This window comes from Merops nubicus, unplaced genomic scaffold (genome assembly GCF_000691845.1).
Source record: "Merops nubicus isolate BGI_N331 unplaced genomic scaffold, ASM69184v1 scaffold7836, whole genome shotgun sequence".
Lineage (NCBI taxonomy): Eukaryota > Metazoa > Chordata > Aves > Coraciiformes > Meropidae > Merops > Merops nubicus.
Window position 1 is genome coordinate 7,388 of NW_008612874.1, and position 18,418 is coordinate 25,805.

An 18,418-nucleotide genomic window follows, 5' to 3' on the forward strand; every position below is an offset into this window, starting at 1 on the left:
GCGGGATGCCCGTGCCCCCAGTGGCTCCCCTGGATTGCAAACCCTTCAAAATGAGGAATGCAACATCATGGTAAAGCTCCACTTGGAATTTTTTTGTCCCCAGGGCTGGCTCGGAGCAGTACACTGAGGCACAGCCCCCCAGGGACATTGAGAATGGCAGCAGTGACCCCCCCAAACCACAGCACAGTCACCATGCCCCCCTCGTCCCCACAGAGGCAGAGCAGGGGTGGTAGAGGTTCACCCCCAGAAAGCTGGGGACAGCTGAGCTCTCCACAGGTCTTTGGGGGATCAGGAGAGGATTTTTTGGGAATAAACCTTGTTTGCTCTCAGCCCAGGAGAGATGTGGACCTGTTGGAGAGGGGCCAGAGGAGGCCACGGAGGTGATGCCAGGGCTGGAGCACCTCTGCTGAGAGAGCTGGGGTTGTTCAGCCTAGAGAGGAGAAAGGTCTGAGGAGATCTTGTGGCCTTTCAGGACTTAAAGGTGACCTATCAGAAAGGTAGGCAGAGACTTCTGAGCAGAGCCTGTTGGCACAGGACAAGGGAGGATGGTTTTCAACTCAAAGAGGGAGATTAGGCTACAGAGAAGGAAGAGATTTTGGATGCTGAGGGTGGTGAGCCCCTGGCCCAGGCTGCCCAGAGAGGTGGTCCCTGCCCCATCCCTGGAACCATTCCAGGTGAGGTTGGCCGGGGCGCTGAGCAACCTGCTCTAGTTGGGGATGTCCCTGCTCCCTGCAGGGGGTTGCACTAGATGGCCTTGAAAGGTCCCTTCCCACCCAAACCAGTCTGTGATTCTGATTCTATGCTTCTTCAGAAGCTCATGGGTACAAAGGACCCTCCTGCTCCTAATCCAAAAGCTCCATGTCCCTCCATGGGCAGAGCACACAACTTACAGGTCAAGAAGCAAAGCAGGAACTGGACCATTCCCATATCTCACAGATTTCTGGGGAGACAACATCCTTCAAAGCATTTTGTCACGGGTTGTGTTGGAAACATCCTTGCCAGAGACAAGAGAGCTGTGGAGATTTTAGAGCCTCTTCATACCCATGCAAGCACCTCCTCAGTGATGCTTTCCCTTGCTCAGGTGTCTCAGCACGTCCCTGAGCACAAACGTGAGGCACCCACAATTACAAACGTGATCTTCCTCTAACTAAACTCCTTCCTATCTCCTGCAATAGTTTGGCTGCAGTCAAACACGAATTTGTCTGAAGATTAGGATCCAAGCACTCAAACTCTTCCCTGGAAATAAGTGATAAAGAATACTCCTGGGTTTCTGCGACCGAAATGAAAGGGTGCAAAATAATGATAGACACGACCTTTCTTCCCACCACCTTCCCAGGATGAAGTTTGTTTGGCACTAATTTGGTAAATGACCCTGAAAAGCTTTAAGTTCTGTGATGCGGCGAGCTTTCTGCCACCTCCCATGAGCTGCCTGTGCACATGGGAGTTCCCTCAGCCCTCCCCTCTCCCCAGCAAACCTTTATTTTCCCCCTGAGGAAACCACTCCAGAAAGTTGCTTGTGGTCTGCATTAGCCAGGAACTGACTTTGCAAATACAATGAATAGATTAGCGGTGGAAGGAGATTTGATTTCAGCCCTGAAGTGAGTTCAGATGGGCTGTTTTCCTGGAAAAGGGTTGTTTAGAGAAAGATATAAAATAAAATCCTCAAATTTCTGCCTCTCTGAAGAGATAACCCCAAGAGTGGAGCCTGCAGCCCTTTTTGGCTGAGATTCCCATCTCTCCACTTCATTTGAGGAGAGATCACATTAAAGAGGCGCCAGATGCACCCAGCACGAGGGGACCAAGACCGGGGTAGAGACACCGTGGAGGTGGGACATGCCACCACCTCTCCTCACACCTCCATAAAGCCACCAAGGCAGCCCAGGTGCCTCCCTCCTCCCCTCAATAAATAACTCCTCTGAATTAATTCAACCAGCGTCCGGTATTTGTTAGAGCTTTCTTGCTGGGGAAGGAGCTGCCAATGTGGAGATAAAGCCTGGTTGATACCTATTATGCAGCACCTGAGCCCATTCAACCACCACCTGCAGAACCTTTTCATGGCAGAGCTCAACAATTTCGCCGCTTCTCGTTCCTCGCCTGCCATCAATGGCTCCCCATTTGGGCAGGGGCGGCGGGCACAAAGAGCACCAGCTCCTGCCTTTCCACTTCAAGAGGTCTACACGGAACCGTGCCATTGAGCCACACGTCACGAGGCCAGAACACGCCTACGCTTGACACCAGAAACAAAGGCAGATGATTTCTGTCTTCAGACAGAGCCCGGCTGATTCACCGCAGAAGTTCCGTATTCGGAAATGGATCCTTGGCTTCTCCTCCCAGACCTCTCCATCCCACCCAGCAGCAGAAGCAGGAAGGTTGGTGACCCAGCACCCCACCAAATCCCAATCGGAGCTGCGAGGCAGCAGGGGCAGCCCAGCTGAGTGGCCCAGGGAGCTGCAAAGGGCCTTCCAGAGGTCCCTGGTGTTGAGAAGTTCACCTCAACCCTTGGTGCGACCTCAGCTCACAGCTTCCCCAGCACTAGAATCATTGAATGATAGGATGTCTGGGCTGGAAGGGACCTCCAAAGGTCATCTAGTCCAACCCCCCTGCTATTAGCAGGGACATCTCCAACTAGACCAAGCTACTCAGAGCCACCAGGACAGTCCCAGCCCCGTGGCCCCATCCTGCTGCAGATGCAACTCTCTATTCAAAATGAGTTTTTGAAGTGTTCAGCCAAGCAAGCCAAATCCCAAATTGCTTTATAAACACTCTGCATTTCACCAGCGTGGGCTGAAGACATCAGCAACGGGAGCCAAGCCAAAGAGACGTGCAGAGGAACAATTTGGGGAGGATGAGTGAGGAAGAGCTGGAGTGCTGCCTCTTGGTATTTTTTTTGGCCATTTGATGTGCAAACAGCCTCATCCATCCCCCACCCCTGGGTGTTTTTTCTTCCCCTCCCTCCCAATACTGATGGCCATCACCTCTACATTGATATCCATCCACTCTGTAGGGTTGAAGACCTCAACGTGGCTCCTGCTCAGGAGCAGGAACAATTTCAGAGCTGCTGGTACAACGCTTGCACACAGGTCTTGATGCCGTTACCAGTCTTTTGAGCTTTTTCTTCCCCCTGCCCAACCATCCACCTAAATGCCCATTAAATTAAACAGAATCATTTGAACACCCCAAAGTGATAAATGCCAGACCCCAGGAAGCTCGTTACTTGTGAGTATATTGATTTATGGGGAACTAGCTCAGATACCATGGTGATAGCCAGCGCTTTGCACCCAGGGGAGACACAAAGGGAGAGAGTAGGAATTAATAATAAGTACTTTAATATAAAAATACCTCTGCTCACAGGTTCCATTTGCACTTGAGGAAAGACAGAGCAAAGGCTGCTCAGGTGCTTCCACACTCCCCATCAGTTTACAGATTTTTACTATTTCACAGAAAAGAAGAAGCCTCTGGGGAATATTAAGACAGGACCACAGCAACCAGAGCCCCTGAGCTGGGACTCATCAGGTTTTTCTTTGAGCAGGACTAGCCACGGCAGAGAGGGGAGGAATGAATATTGCACAGTCCTGCACAAGCCCTGGGTTGTTGGAAAGTTCTTGAGCTGTTTCCCCATACTGGCTTGTTTTTCTCTTTTGCCAACAAGTTTGGCTGTGAAACTAGATGGCCACAAATACATTTCAAAAATTAAACAAGGCTGGAAGAGCAGCAGAAGTTTGGGTTAATTTTTCTCCCTAGGCTTTGTTTTCCTCAAAATCAATAAGAAATCTGGCAGCCTCGATGTCTGCTCTCCCTGCTGCACCAGTGTGAGCCAAGCAGAGCCATCATCCAGCTCGAGCTCCCTGAGCCCTCAGCACCTAAACAGCAGCCCAAGGACAGCAGGGACAGCCAGCCAGGACAGCCAGGGTCATGCTGAGACGAGCAGCACTGAGTTTGTTAGGTCTAAGGAGGAAGCTGGCCTTTGTCAGACCCCATGCCTATAGATACATGTACTATTTTTTGCCCTAATGAAAAGCTGGGGAGGAGTGGATAGAAAAGCTTGGCTGGTTCCTTGGCCAGCTGTCCCTCGTGGGATGCCAGCAGCACCCAGTGCTATAGGTGCAGGTCCCCCCAGCCACACCAAGGGACGCTCCAGATTGGTTTCACTGGGATTTGCCACCACCAAAACCTCCTGGTGATGCAAAGTAGCTCTTCCCTGAGCCACACACACCCAGCACCCTGAGATTTAGGGTGGAACCATTTCAGCCCCAGGATTACAACTTTTACTTCATTTCCCTCGCCTTTGCTGTGCCCGTTGGCAAGCAGGGAACCACTGTCTCCTCCACTCCCATCTCCTTCAACAACAGCAACACGTGGTTTCCTTCTTCCCTGGGTCCCAAGAAGCACCTTCCATCCTTGCTGGACCACAACCTGGGAGGGAAGCAGCAGCTAGAAGCTTGACAACAGCCCAGTGCCATGAGGTGCTGGAGCAGGAGCCTGCAGACCCGATCTGACCATCAGCATCCATTGGAACCATCCCTTGGGGGTGAAAACACTTTTCCCATCAAACTCCACACCTCTGAACTGAAGCTCTACACGAGTCTCCCAGAGCAACCCCAACATGGAGACACAGAATTCGTCACCACCCACGAGCAACTTTTTTGGCCAGGGCAAAGCCCAGGTCCCCAGCCTGGAGCTTGCAGCGACCCAGCTCCTGCTTTGCTCAGAGGAGCTTCTGCAGAGCAAAATGAGTGGGGGGAATAGAAAAGCCCTGAAGAGAGGATGCTCCCCTCGTCCTGCACTCACTATCTCTGCCCGATGGAAGCGTCGTCCTTTGATGGATATTACTTAAGGAAGCAAAATTTTCCTCCAGCAGCTGGCATGCAAGATAACTGCAGCCAGCACAGCCAAAACTCCAGAGGAGGAGGAGGAGAAGGAGGAGGAGGAGGGGGAGAAAGAGGAGGGGGATCAAGCCTCCCCGAAAAGTAGCTCCAACTCCATCGCAGCTTGGGAAAAAACAAGTTCTTTAGAAAAAAAAAAAAGCCAACTCCATGCATTTTTTATTTGAAGGAGATAGTGTCAGAGCAGATGAGCTATTCTACAGCTGCGGGGGAAAGAGCGGGGAGAAAGGTGAATGCAAAGCAGCCCCGGGCCCCAGCAGCTTATCTAAAGCCCTGGTTGCAAACAAGTCATCCGAAAATCCTCGATGCTTCGGGTGCCACTTGCTGCCTTTTGAAAGGGTGGGCTGGTAATCGGCTCCCACAGGGCTGCCCGGGTGCACGGGGCTGGGCGACGGCGCTTTGCCCTCTCCTTGCCTTTGAAGGAGCTTAATGTATTCTCCTCACCGTGATACTCCTGCTATTTTGAACTTCAGGAAGGAAAAGATCTTTAAAAAACACCCTGCTTTTGAAGGGGAGGAAGGAACGAGGCTTTTGATGGAGAGGGCTGCTTCGCTAAAACCCGGCTCCACTTTGGAATAGTCATAATTATTATCATTAATAATAAAAAATTCAGAATGCTGTCACAGGAGGGATTTATTTCCCTGGGCAGCCTCTTCTTGGGCTAGGCTGGAGGATGCCAGCCCATGGACCTGCCCCTGCAGACAGCCCTGCCTGGCCCCAAAGAGGATCCCTGGCGTTGAAGATGCTCATCATAAAAACCCAGAGTCATGCTGAGATGTCACTCAAGAGCAAAGGGAAGAGCTGCCACGAGCAGAAGGATGTGGTGGGACCATCCCTCTGCCGGGCACTTAATCACAGGCTTTCCCTTAATCACCCACTTAAATCCCTTCCTCTCTAGCCAGGCGCCCGGTCCCACTCTGTGAGAGACTTTCCCCAAGAAGCCACGGCCAAAAGAGGAACACTGCCGTGGCATTTGGAAACGCTTTGAAAATACAAAGCAGAACCTTCCCCTGGAGCATCCTCTACAAGAGGAGTGGTGCTCCAAGGGGATTTGATGCTCCGAGGAGCAAGGAAAGCTCCAAAGCACCCAAGCAGCCAGCTCTTCAACTTCAAACACACCCTCGCAGAGGATCAAACCTTTCCCCATCCCTGCCCTCCTCTTTGCTCAGGATATTTTCCTTTCCTCCCCAACCTGTCCCTCTCCACAAGCTGCCCAAAGCCACGCTGCCTCCAGACAGAAGATATATACTGGCTTAATGTATATATTAATACACATATCGACTCTGCTGTTGTCGGTCGTTACCAGGATTTATCCAGCCTGATGGCCTCTTATTGATTGCAAAGGAGTGTATTCCCACGGGTCGATCAATTCTGATCCTGCCCGTGGCATGAAGTCAATACCTATTTATTATATGATCTATGAGCTCCATTATTTAACTGCTAGGAAAGGGAAAATGCAGCAGAATGTCAGAGGAGGGAAAACAAGCGAGAGGCAGGGCAGGAGGTGAGGCTTTGGCTCCCAAATCGAGTGCTCAAACGTGGGGAGGGTGAGAGGAGGCAGGACCTCATGGCTTCTGCTCCCAAAATACACCCACGAGTGGGCATAGAAGGGCCATAGCTGAAAGGCAGCTTGGAAACATCCAGCACTGGGATGTGCAGCTCCAGCCTGGCACGGAGGAAAACAACGTGGCAGCTCCGTGCCTCAGTTTCCCTCCTGTTGAGCAGGATTTAGAGCTCATACTTAACTTTCCAGGGCAGGAAAGAAGGGTAAGAGGATGTATTTTGAGATCCTTGGGTTGCAATAGGGAGTGAAAGCCAATTTGTTGTTCATTAAAGCCCAAATGGCCACCATGGCTCCCTGGAGGGAACAATGGGCTGGCTGCAAGCAGCACACACCAGCTCGCTCAGCCCATCCTGGTGCCATGTGCCACCCAGGGGAGGAAAAAAAACAAGCAGCCCAAATCTTTTTATCTTCACTACAACGGGTTACACCCCTTCCACATCCTTCAAACCACATTAAGTATCCAGTCAGCCCCCAGCTCCCTGAGCATGACGATTTGCAAGCCCCAAACCTTTCTCAGCTGAGCAGGGTCACTGTAAATGTCAGGAGGTTTGGCACAGGGAGAGGCTTGGAAGAGCCCAGTGTTTAAAGCTGAGCTTTGTCCAGAGCTCCCCCACACCACCAGGGACCAAGGTCCAGAGCATCCCCTGCGAGGAGCTGGGCTTCCTCCTCCCAGCAGCACAGCCAGGCTTCAGATGTTGCCAAAAGCCAGCAGAGAAATAAACTATAAAATCAAAATAAATCCTAACATTTAGCCCATGCAGTGCAAAAAAAAAAGTTATCCTGTCAGATAGAGCTGCAGCACCTTGGATATTCTTCCCATCTCTTGCTCTCACACCTTCCCTATGAATTTGTGACAGGTTGCCTGTTATTAAAGCATGTTTGCTTTGCCACAGAGGCAAAAAGAGCAAACTCTCCTTTCATCTTGAGAAGAGGCACTGGGTTTCTGTTCGTCCTCAGCTCCCCCCTGCTAACCACCAGCTCCAGAGAAGGGTTTGGGAGATGCTCCCTCTCCAGCAGAAATACTCTTAAGTTTCCTCTGTTGAAAGGCACCTTCGACAAATTAATTCTCTTTATATAGTCCTGCCATGGCCAAGCTTAATTCCTAATGTTCTTCAATGTTCTCCTTGGTCTTCCTGGTGCATTACAGCAGGGACATAAATCACAGCAGCCCTGGATGGGATCACAAGTAGCCATCGAGTCGGCTCCTGGTTGCACCCTGCAAATCCAGAGTTGCTCTCTCACCCCTGGTGAGAGAGGGGTGAAAACCCCCCCAGGATCACCTCAGGGTGCAGATCCCAGGGTCTTTGCACGGGCTCCCAGTGCCACGTTGGAGCTTTTAACTAAAACCCAAGTAATCTGCTCAGCAAAGCTGTACCAACCCCCCCCACGCAAGTCAGCAGGAGCTGAAATCAGGGGCAAGCTCCAGCTCAAACCTCCTCCCTCCTGCCTTCCAGCCCTCCTAAACTCTCTCCCTTCCTGCAAACAGCACTCCCACCCAACAAAGCCACCAGTGCCCCCAAAAGCTGCACCCAGCACGCTGATCCCCCCACTTTCATTACAGACTCAATCAGACCCAGGAGCCTTAAGGAGGATCCGTAAGCATCGAAATCCCTTTTTTTTTAAATTTCTCTCCTGGAAGGAACACCCAGAATCCTAAACCCTGGTAGTTTCTACAAGCCATTACCTTGGTGGGTGGCTCGAGCTGTTTTAATAGCATCAAAAAACTGTTCCTCTGTCCTTTGAAGGACCTCCTGGGTGGCTGAGGCTTTACCTCCCCTCCCTGCACTGCCACCGACGGGGGCTGGGATTAGGAGCCCCAGGGAGCTGACGTGAGTTCACCCAGGCCTGGCTTTGTCTCACTGAACACCAGCAAACCCAACTTGTCATTTGCCCCTTTGCAGCAAACACGGCATTTTTTTCTGTCCTTTCATTTCCACCGGGCCGAGGACTTTGATGCCATTCTGTGAGATCCATTATGCACCAAGGCTCACATTTGTTCTTGCTCAAGACTAATTAAGATGAATGTTAACTGTCCCCACCGCTCATTACCCAAGAGAAAATCTATTAGAGGCTCTGATGGAAGCACTCTTTGGAGTCACCACCTCCCATTGCAAAAGGATGCTGAATTTCTCCCTTTTCTTCGTGACCCAGACAGTCACATTAAGGAGACAACTCAAAAAATCATAGAATAGTTGGGGTTGCAAGGGACCTTTCATGGTCAACTAGTTCCAACCCCCCACAGGGAGCAGGGACATCCCCAACTAGAGCAGCTTGCTCAGAGCCCTGGCCGACCTCACCTGGAATGGTTCCAGGGATGGGGCAGCGACCACCTCTCTGGGCAGCCTGGGACAGGGGCTCAACACCCTCAGCATCAAAAATCTCTTCCTGCTCTCTGGGAATCTGCCCTCTTTAAAACCATCACCTCTTGTCCTGTCATAACAGACCCTGCTAAAAAGACCATTCACATCTTTCTGACAGGGCCCCTTCAGACACTGCAAGGCCACAAGAATGTCTCCCTGGAGCCTTCTCCTCTGTGGCTGCCCCAGCCCAACTCTCTCCTGCTGCGCTCCCAGCAGAGGGGTTCCCCCCTCGGGGCATTGCTGGGGCTCCTCTGGCCCCGCTCCAGCTGGGTTGATACCAGGGGTTGCCCCGATCCACGTGCAGGACCTTGCACTTGCCCTTGTTGAACCTCATGAAGTCCACACAAGCCAAATTCTCTAGCTCCAGGTCCCTCTGAATGGATCCTGTCCCCACCACTCAGCTTAGTGTCATCTACAAATGTCCTGAGGGTGCACTTGATCCCACCATCTACATCACGACTGGTCCCAGTGGTTAATGCAGAGAAAACCAGAGGGCTAACCCAAAGCATCACACTGTAAACAAGATGCTGCCTCAGTTTCCCCTCCCAGCTTTTGCCCACGGACAGTGGTGTTTGGAGGGGGAGATTTCTTTCTGCTAATGAGGCGATCCTTGAATATCACAAATGAGCAGGAAGGAACACGTAGGGATGTGAAAAAGTAAAAATAAACCTATCTATAAATAAACCCCCTCCAGTACGGCGTGGTGAAGCCCCTTCCAGGGCCAGGCAGCTGCTTCCAGTGTGCCAGCAGGAAAACGGAGATTTCTTTAATAGCTACAAGAAATTGCTCTTTTTTTTGGTGGAAAAAAACATCCTCAAGCGACCACCCTCTGGGCACCCAGAAGAAAAGGAGCCTCTCCTGCACACAGCCATGTGTGCACACGGGGATGTGTTTGGGGTGAGGAAATTTGGACATCCTGGATTTGTATCTAACTAGCCCCATGGGACAGCAGGGACTGACTTTCCTCCACGCCCAGCAAAGCCTGGTTTAAAGTTACTCCTCTAAACCCATGGGGAGAACTTGAATCCTTTCAGAAAAAGCCTCTTTGAAGAGGAACACCCTCCCATGTGTAGGGTCAGCAGCTTCTCTCCTCCCCCAGTGCCACATCCTGGACCATTCCCAGTGTCCTCGACCATTCCCAGTCCACACTACAATGTCCTCTTCCCATACTCGCTCTCTACAACACCCAAGTGGCAGCTCCTGGCTGTGACATGGCAGAAGCCCCCTCAGGGCTGTTGTATCCCTTAGGAAAGACCTGCTTATTCCAACAATCAAGGCTAGAAAGGAAACATCCATGGGATGGAGACCTTGCTCCAAGGCTTTTCCCCACAGAAGATCATCGGAGATGTCCCAAGAAGCCTCCAAGACTGTTTAACCCAAGATAGAGCTGACAAGGTCTGCAGGCACAAGGAGTATTCCTTGGAAATTCCAGGGATGCTTTGCACTGAGATGCCTCCTGGGCCAGCACCAGCAGCACAAAGCCCCACGGGAAGCCTCAAGGAGGAATAAATTCTATCTGGAGATGACCTCCAGGCTAAAGGCTCTGCACTCATGCAGCCCTGGGCTTCCTAAAAAAAAAAAAAACCAAACAGGTTTCCAATAACTATGATGATGTTGATTCAGCCTTCCAAGAACACGGCTCAAAGTGGGTTGCCAGTTGTAGGCAAAGAGCAGGGAATGCTCAGAGATGCTGGTTATACTTCAGGCAATCCCATAAAGCTCTACTTTGACCTTAAAAAAAAAAAGGCCTGAGTGCAGGTGGGAAGCAAAACAAGAGGAGCCACATGCTTCCCAGCCCTCACATTAATGCATCAAGCTACTGGAGCACACATTTATTTTGTCAAACTGTCAAAAATGGCCCCGTTATGGGTTTATGGAAAGAGGCATTAGAATAGAAAAGGGTTTAGAGCTACCAGATGAAAAAATAAACACATCACCCAGGTTTTGCTATTGAATAGGGTTGAAAAGCTGAGCAAATAGAGGCTTGCAAAGGGATCACGGAGGGGGATGAGGGAGCTGCATTTTCCTCTGGGTAGGAGCAGCAACACAGAGTAACACAGAGATGGGGTCTCTGACGCACCCATCAACACACGTTGGCACACTTCTCAAAGAGCTTCTGGCCTGAAACTGCCTAATAGCTGAGGATCTGAAAAGCTGCTGAATTTTCCCAGGTGGCTAGTTTTTGGTCCAAAATAAAAAGGCTATTTTTGCCAGTCCCCAGCTGGAGAGAGTCAGCCCCTACTTGAAGTCACCCTGTCTCCAGAAGATGCAAATCCCCAGCCCACGGACCCACCAGGGCAAGGAGCAAGTGACGACGTGAGGAGCCCCAAATTTGGGTTGAAATCCTTTGCTGATGAGCAAGGAGGGGAGCAGAGCAAAGCCCCAAACCCAGCACCTGCAGAGCTGCCCAGCTGGGACTGGGGGAACTGGGATATTTGGGAAGGATGATGCAATATTTCATCACTAATGGCTGTTGGAGGCGTTGCCATTCCAGTGCAGGCTGGTTTGAAATCCTGCCAGGAGGGGGCTGGAAGTTCAACTTCACCTCGAGGAAACTTCTCCAAGAGAAGGTAACCCATGGTGTGATACAACACAGCTCCACATTGAGCCCCACCAGTGAGGACGTGGTCTAGAGGTGAGGTAAATAACTGGATACTCAGGAATAAATGTATTCCACATGCCAACGGCTGCTCCAGGAGCGGCTGCAGCCTCCCTGCCTCGGGGCCACCAGGGATTTTGTGGTTGCCCACCCATGCAGGGTGTACATTGGGATGCTCAGTGTCTACAGGTACATGGGAATTCCTTGAGACCAAGACAGTTCTGGAGATGTTTGAGATGGTTTGGGAGACCCCAGATGCCAGCTTGCTTCCCAACAAGCTACAAGAAGCCCCCTCCAGCAGTCTCATCCCCACAACCTGCTGCAACATCCCCAGGCATCACCAGCCACCCACCCAGCAGCTCTTCAAGCCCCCAAACTCCCTTCCCTGGTCCCATCCCAGACTCCCTTCTGTTAGTCCTGCACTGACATTGGGGTGTAACAGAGACAACAGCTTTGGGAAAGGGAGGAAATGCTCCAAGAGACCATGACTTATCTTGCAGGGTTTATCTCCTCAGGAGTCAGGGGACCTCCATGGACAGGGTACAGGCTCAGGGAGCACGAGCTCTCCTCACAAGCACCTGGTTTTCCCACCTCTGCTGCCCTTCTGGCTCTTTCCCAGACCACTGGACCTGACACTTGCACCTACTGAGCCTTCAGACACCCGAGCTGCTTCCACAGCACCACGTTATTCTGGAAACCTGGGGTCCACACATGACCAGCTGCTTTATACAGTCAGAGGCTTTCCCAGACTGCTCAAGCAGCATCCAGACCCCACCACCCAGCCAGTGACCTGACCATGCAAAAAAACCCAGACCACCCCAGGACAGAAACTGCTGATCCCACCAGGTTACATCCCCCCTGGTTAAACCAGCTCATTCCTGTCCCTTAAAACAAACCACTCCTGCCTCAGAGCTCCACTTCTATAGGAGATGAATCTGCCTGGACCCATTTAGATAGGTTTGCCACCTGCTTCACAGCACCAACCACAGCAGATGGAGAACATCCCTTGGGAGACAGGCCCGGAGTTGCCTCCCAGTAACGTTTGACTTCAGGAAGGCATTTTGGAAAACGAAGAAGAGGATCCTGGCTGAGCAGAAGGCGTGGGAGCTTACCTGGTGATGATGGCGAGGTGGGGAGGGCTCATGCAGGCTCCCATGAAGAGCACCACGTTCTCGTGGCGGGTCTGTCGATAGGCCATCACCTCCCTCTTGAAGGCCTTCAGCTGGTCCTCATTGTCCCGCTCAATGTCGATGAGGCGGATGGCCACCTCCCCGTGCCAGCGCCCGTGGAAGACCTGCCCGAAGCGCCCCTTGCCGATGAGCTCACCGATCTCCAGCTGCTCGAAGGGGATGTCCCACTCCTGGAGGAAGATGCTGGTCTGGCTGGCCTTGCGGGGGAAGTTGCGGGCGGAGAGGAGCGAGAGGTTCATCTCTTCGAAGTCGTCCTCGGACTCCTGAGCCTCCTCGGCGCCTTCCTCGTTCTGCAGGGAGGTGAGGGGGGTGAAATGGGGGGTGAAAAAATGGAAGGGAATGTGGCCCAAACCCCACTAACCCCCCCCCCGCTGCTTGCTCAGACCTGGAGAAACCCAGCAGGAACCTCCCGATGCCAACCAGGCAGCCATGGGCTGTGCAAAGCCAGCAGACACCCAGATTTTGCAAGGTTGCATTTATTTCCCCCAGGGTTAAATACATGAGAGCCACGCATGGGGACATTTAATTAATTCCTCTGAAAGCATCATTTCATCCCACCATGGCTGTGCTCTGCTAATACCAGCAGCCCCCACCTGCCACCTCCCAGCCCCCAGGCCCCAGGGAGGGATCTGGCTTTTCCCTTGGCTCTCTGTATAAGCTTTCCACAGGATTTACAACCCCTATTAAAAGCTGCATCCCCATCCTCACCCTCCACCCCGTTCCCTCCAGCAAATTTTTAATGCTTCTCAACAAAGCTTGTTGACTTATGAACTTGAGGGGAGACATGAAGCCCATGAGGGTCCCTCTTCGTGAGGTGGGGCCACGTGTCTGGGCAGGGTCAAACCTGGTCATTAATTCAATCAGCAGCAATTTCACTGCACAGAAGCTAAACCCATCCAGTCCCTGTGAAACGTGCCCCAAGATACCTATAAACCAAAGACCCATGAAGCAGAGGAGAGGTCAGCCATCTCACCTCCGAGGTGGGCTCCACTTCAATTTGAAGCAAGGGGTTTCCTCCCAGGCTGTGAAAAGAATTGTTGAGTTATTACTGGGTGAAAACACACTTAAGTGGGGAGCATGTGTGGGCACCGAGTCCTGCTTCCCACAAGCATCACTCCACACCAGGACTAGAGGGGTCAAGGAGAAGTATCACCAGGCTGGCTGCTAATTTGGGAGAGGAACCCCTTCCCACCCACCCCTTGGCTGTCTCCATCCCCCAGGATGGCCCCGGGTGCTCACAGAGGAGGGGGAGGAGAGCCAGGTTGAGTGATGTTAATTACTGCATTCGTCGAGCATGATACGAATGTATTATAAATTATTATTATCAATAACATAAATAACAGCCTCTCCTCCCAGAGGCAGCAAGGGTCTCAGGAGAGGTATCCAACCTCACGGAGCAGAGTCTGCTGTTTAACCCAGCCAAGCCTGGGGTTATTTCCAGGTCATCTCCAGTGGGATGAGCAAGAAAGGGACACATTTTACCCATTGAAAGCTATTTGCCCACACAAACCTGTCCAGCCCTACATCTAACACCTTGCTTTAGGCACAGAAGGAAAAAAGTAATAATAAAAGGCTTTGACTTCACCACTTTGCCATTAATTTCCCAGCCACCAACAGTGACCCCATCCTCATCCCTGCCAGGGGTGAGATCCACCAGTCCCCCTCAGCAGCAGCCAAGGAGGTTTGGAGAGAGGCGGCGAGCTGGACACAGAGCACAGGGCAGCTGGAGAGAGAACCAATCTGTTAAAGTCTTGCCTTGTAAAATCCTTCCCTAACGAGTTTTGGTGCAAAGTTTATTGGACCTGAAGGTACAGTGGGAAACATGTCTGCCCACGGCAGGGGGGTTGGAACTAGATGATCTTTAAGGTCCTTTCCAACCCAACCCATTCGATGATTCTGTGATGGTGGGTCTGCAAGGACTGCTTTTATTAAAACTACCTCAGAGACCTTGGTTTTCTGCTTATAATCTACTAAAAGATTAATCGCATGGGCTTCAATGTCTCGAGGCTTTTGCCTTGGACTGAAAGTCATTTTTTTTTTCTGACAGCAAAGTGCTGGGCAGGTGCATTGCTGTGGGTTATAAATCAATCCCCTGCTCTCTCCTCTCAACCTTTTTCCTCCTCAAGACATGAGCCAGAGCCGTGAGCTGGCTTGGGGCAGTGGGAGCACCAGGGTTTCACCCCAACCATCTCCGAGCCCCAGACTGGTCCTGCAAAGCCAGGGGAGCTGGCCCAGAGGAGGCAGGGTGCAGAAGATGTGCTGCCTGGGGAGGAAAAGGTGAAGGTAGCTGGGAGGAGGAGGAGGAGGAGGAGGAGGAGGAGGAGGAGGAGGAGGAGGAGGAGGAGGAGGAGGCACTCACATGGTGTTGGAGTTGACAGGGTGGAGGACCACCTGCGGGGCTCGGGTCGGCGTCTCAGGCACCACGTCTGGGGAGAAGAGAGCAGGGTGAGAGCAGGCTGGGAGGCACCAGGAGCACCCAGAAAAACTAAATCCTGATGAAAACCTCCCTTTGTCCCCAGGTCCAGTTTAGTTACACCCTTAGCTATAGCCAGGTAAGACCTGGAGCCACCCAGCCCTGCTGCATCTTCACAGTGCACGGCCCTGCAGCAGTGTGTTGAGTTTGGGGAGAAATCCCAGCCCAGAACAACCTCCCCTGCACAAATCCAGGGGTTGGAGGAGCTGGCCATGCAGGAGAGATTCTCCAGAGAGACTCACCTGGGAAAATGAACTGCTGCTTGTACTTGTAGTAGTGGGAAGCTGGAAAAGGGAAAAGGGGATTAAACACTGACCTGCAGAGACAGACACTGGAGACACCCCAACTCTCACCCAGTCCTGCACCACGAAACACAAGCCCCACGTCTGGATCACCCTCACTGCTTGGCCCAACCTCTCCCACCTCCAGAGGATGCCACCCACAATGACACATAGGGTGCCCAGAGCAAAACAAAATGAAGACCTTAACCCTCTAAAGATCTAGCTGGACAACAACTGAATTTTTGCCACCACCAGCTACTGCTCTGTGCCATTCGGAGAGTGGTGATGTCATCTCCAAAGTCATGGGTGGGATTCAGACACCTGGTTGCCAACAGAACCAAGAGGGTTTGAGTGCTGGGCTCCGAACCAGTCTTTGGGAACTGCTGCCTGGTTTTTCCCAATCCAGCCCATCCAGCTGGGCATATTTGCCATGCTTCAGAGATGTGTCCCTCCTGGGCTGGAAGGAGCTCGTGGCTGTCACGAGCCCCAGGAGCTTCTGCTCAAAGGCAGCGTTGGGGAAGGGCTCTGGGTGGTGGAACTCTCTATCTCCATCTCCCTGCCACCAGCAGGCAGAGCCCAAGGGCTGATTCAACTCACGTGGGCAGGCAGGTCAGAGGTGTGAAGAGAGACAGAACTGCTGAGGCCACTAGAGGTTGGCAGCAGCTCAGAAAGCACCTTCTCCTTAAGCTTCAAGACACCAAAGACCATTCCTCAGCTGCTTCTTTCCAGCTTGGAGACCCTGAAGAGTGACCTCAGCTCTGCAGCAGGACCTCAGCAGACCTGAGCTGAGATCAAAGGAGACTCGAGGGCAATTCCAGCAGAAGAAGGTCACCGTGTTTCAGTTTCCAAGCTCAAATCCTAATCCCCAAGATGACCATCTTGATGAGATGAACCACGGAGAACTTTCCACGTGGGAAGATGAAAGCATAGTAAGTCCTGCTTAGTGTCAGATCAGCCCCTGTTCACCACAGGGCTCTGCTCCTCATGGGCATGACCAGCAGAGACTACCCACCCAAGATGCTGGGATCCAATCTTGCCCTTCTTCATCTCTGCTGGCCAGGCAAGCATGGCAGGGGCTCCCTGTCCTGGCTCTGCTGTGGTGGCATCAGCAGCATGCCCAGGTCCCCAAAAGGAGATGCTGCTGCCCACTGTGGGGTTACTTCTGTGATTTCTGCTTAAAAAAAAAAACATGAAATAACATCTCTAAAGACCTGCAATCGTGGTCTCTGCTCCAGAAGAGTGTCACCATTCGGACCTTCTGTCCCTTCTCCCTCAGACCCAGGCAGGGTCCAGGGCTTGCCCAGCAAGGAGTTTTGGGATGTTAATGGCTGCAAGCCCAACTATCACACTGCCAAGATATCAGGATGCTTCAGCTCTGGCTGGGCCACCACGAGCTCAGCTAGACCAGCACAGTGCTTGCAGGTTGGCAGCCGTGCTGTGGACGGTCCTCCCAGGACTTGGACACTCAGAGGCTGCAGCTGGTGAAATCCCAACCTGGGGAGTGGGAGTCAAGCCCCTCCTCGATGGATGGGTCACGCCACTCCTTGGGGTGCTCAAGTGCTTCCTTGCAGCTCCTCCGCTGTCTTCCTCACCCCTCCAGCATCCTGGGCACTCCGTCGAGCCCGACTCATGCCCAGCTGCAGCCTGGCACACGAGGACCTGTGTTGTTTGGTTGGTGGTTTGGGTTATTTTTTTTCTCCCAGCTTTTAGAAATGTTTGTTACTGTGGAAATGGATCCTGTCAGTCAAATCCCCCCCCTCTCCTCCCTCCTCCTCCTCCTCTCTAGCTGAAGGCTTGTCAAGACAGAAGGGAGGAATCTTCATGGTGCAGCAGGATCAGCAGAGCACGAAGGTGCCATCTGGTTCCTCCAGAGAAGCTGTCTCTGTGCTCCTTCCTACCAGACCAGTTTGTTAACCCCTGGGGTTTTGGGGATCCAGGAGGGACCCCAACTTCCCAACTGAGGCCAAAGACCAAACCCCACAGGGGTTACCAGCCCTGGGGCAGCCGTGAGTCCTTCAGCACCTCAGAGCTGGCTCCTCCTTCCCAAGCCCTTTTTGGGAGTGGCTGGAGAGGCAGGTGGGGGGCTGAGGACAGTTGAGCCCCTCCACACTCAACTGAGCCATTCTACTGCAGGAAGGGACCTTCCCTGGAACAGCAGCACTGCCCCAAGGACATCCCAAAGGCAGCTGTACTGGGAGAGGCTTCAGCACATGCTCAGGCTGGAAGCTTTCTCTGGCCATTAATATAAATCCCGTGTCCTGCAGCCACCTTGACCAAATCACCTCTTCCACCATCCCTGAAGAGCCTGAGCTCCAGCAGCAGAAGGGTCCCAGATGCCCAGGCAAGACTCAGTGGGACAAGCTACATCAGATAGCCCCAACATCAGCTACTCCCCACCATCATCCTACAGGTGCTCCCAACAAGCTTGTTGGAGGCCTCTCACCCTAAAGACACATTGAAGTCAACCCAGGTTACTCCTGTAGAGAGTTAGGACCTTGTTTCCCATTTGCTGTTGAGGAAATTCCATGGGCAAATAGAGAAGTCATGCCTGGAAATGTTTTTGTAGCCTCCAGCACAGCAGGTTGCCCACAGAGGTTGTGCTGGCTCCATCCTTGGAGGTTTTCAAGACCAAACTGGATCAAGCCTTGAGCTCTGCTTCAAGTCAGAGGTTTGATTAGAGATTCCCAAACTCCCTCCCAGCCTGAATTATCCTAAACTCATCCTTGCAGCTCATTTCTGCCTCCAACTTTTCCCCACCCCACTGTGAGTCAAGGAGGTGGCAGCAAAGACATCCAGGTCCCCACAAAGAGATGCTTTTGCCCAACGTGGGGTTGCCCCTGTGGTTTCTGCTTTCAACAACATCCAACAACATCTCAGAAGACCTGCAGGGAGGTCTCTGCTCCAGAAGTGACGTGTCACGGGGTCACCAAACCCTAGAGCTTCTGTCCCTTCCCCCCAGCCCCAGGCAGACGGGTGGCAGGGGGCTCACGGTACCTGGCAAGTTGAACTGCTTCTGCTGGCGCGGGCACTGCGGGGAGGGGTGCAGGGGGGACGGGGGGGTGGCACTG

General features: G+C 52.4%; 1 protein-coding gene across 1 annotated transcript in view; it reads right to left on the reverse strand.

The window, feature by feature from the left end:
- The window catches only part of KSR2 (kinase suppressor of ras 2), a gene marked incomplete at both ends in the record, with an annotated part of 54,519 nt that overhangs the window by 6,141 nt on the left and 29,960 nt on the right, over positions 1-18,418 (reverse strand). The window contains 5 exons of the mRNA XM_008941685.1: positions 12,519-12,886; positions 13,570-13,618; positions 14,956-15,022; positions 15,312-15,353; positions 18,345-18,415. Of these exons, the coding sequence (XP_008939933.1) occupies positions 12,519-12,886; positions 13,570-13,618; positions 14,956-15,022; positions 15,312-15,353; positions 18,345-18,415 (597 nt within the window). The remainder of the gene's footprint in view (positions 1-12,518; positions 12,887-13,569; positions 13,619-14,955; positions 15,023-15,311; positions 15,354-18,344; positions 18,416-18,418) is intronic.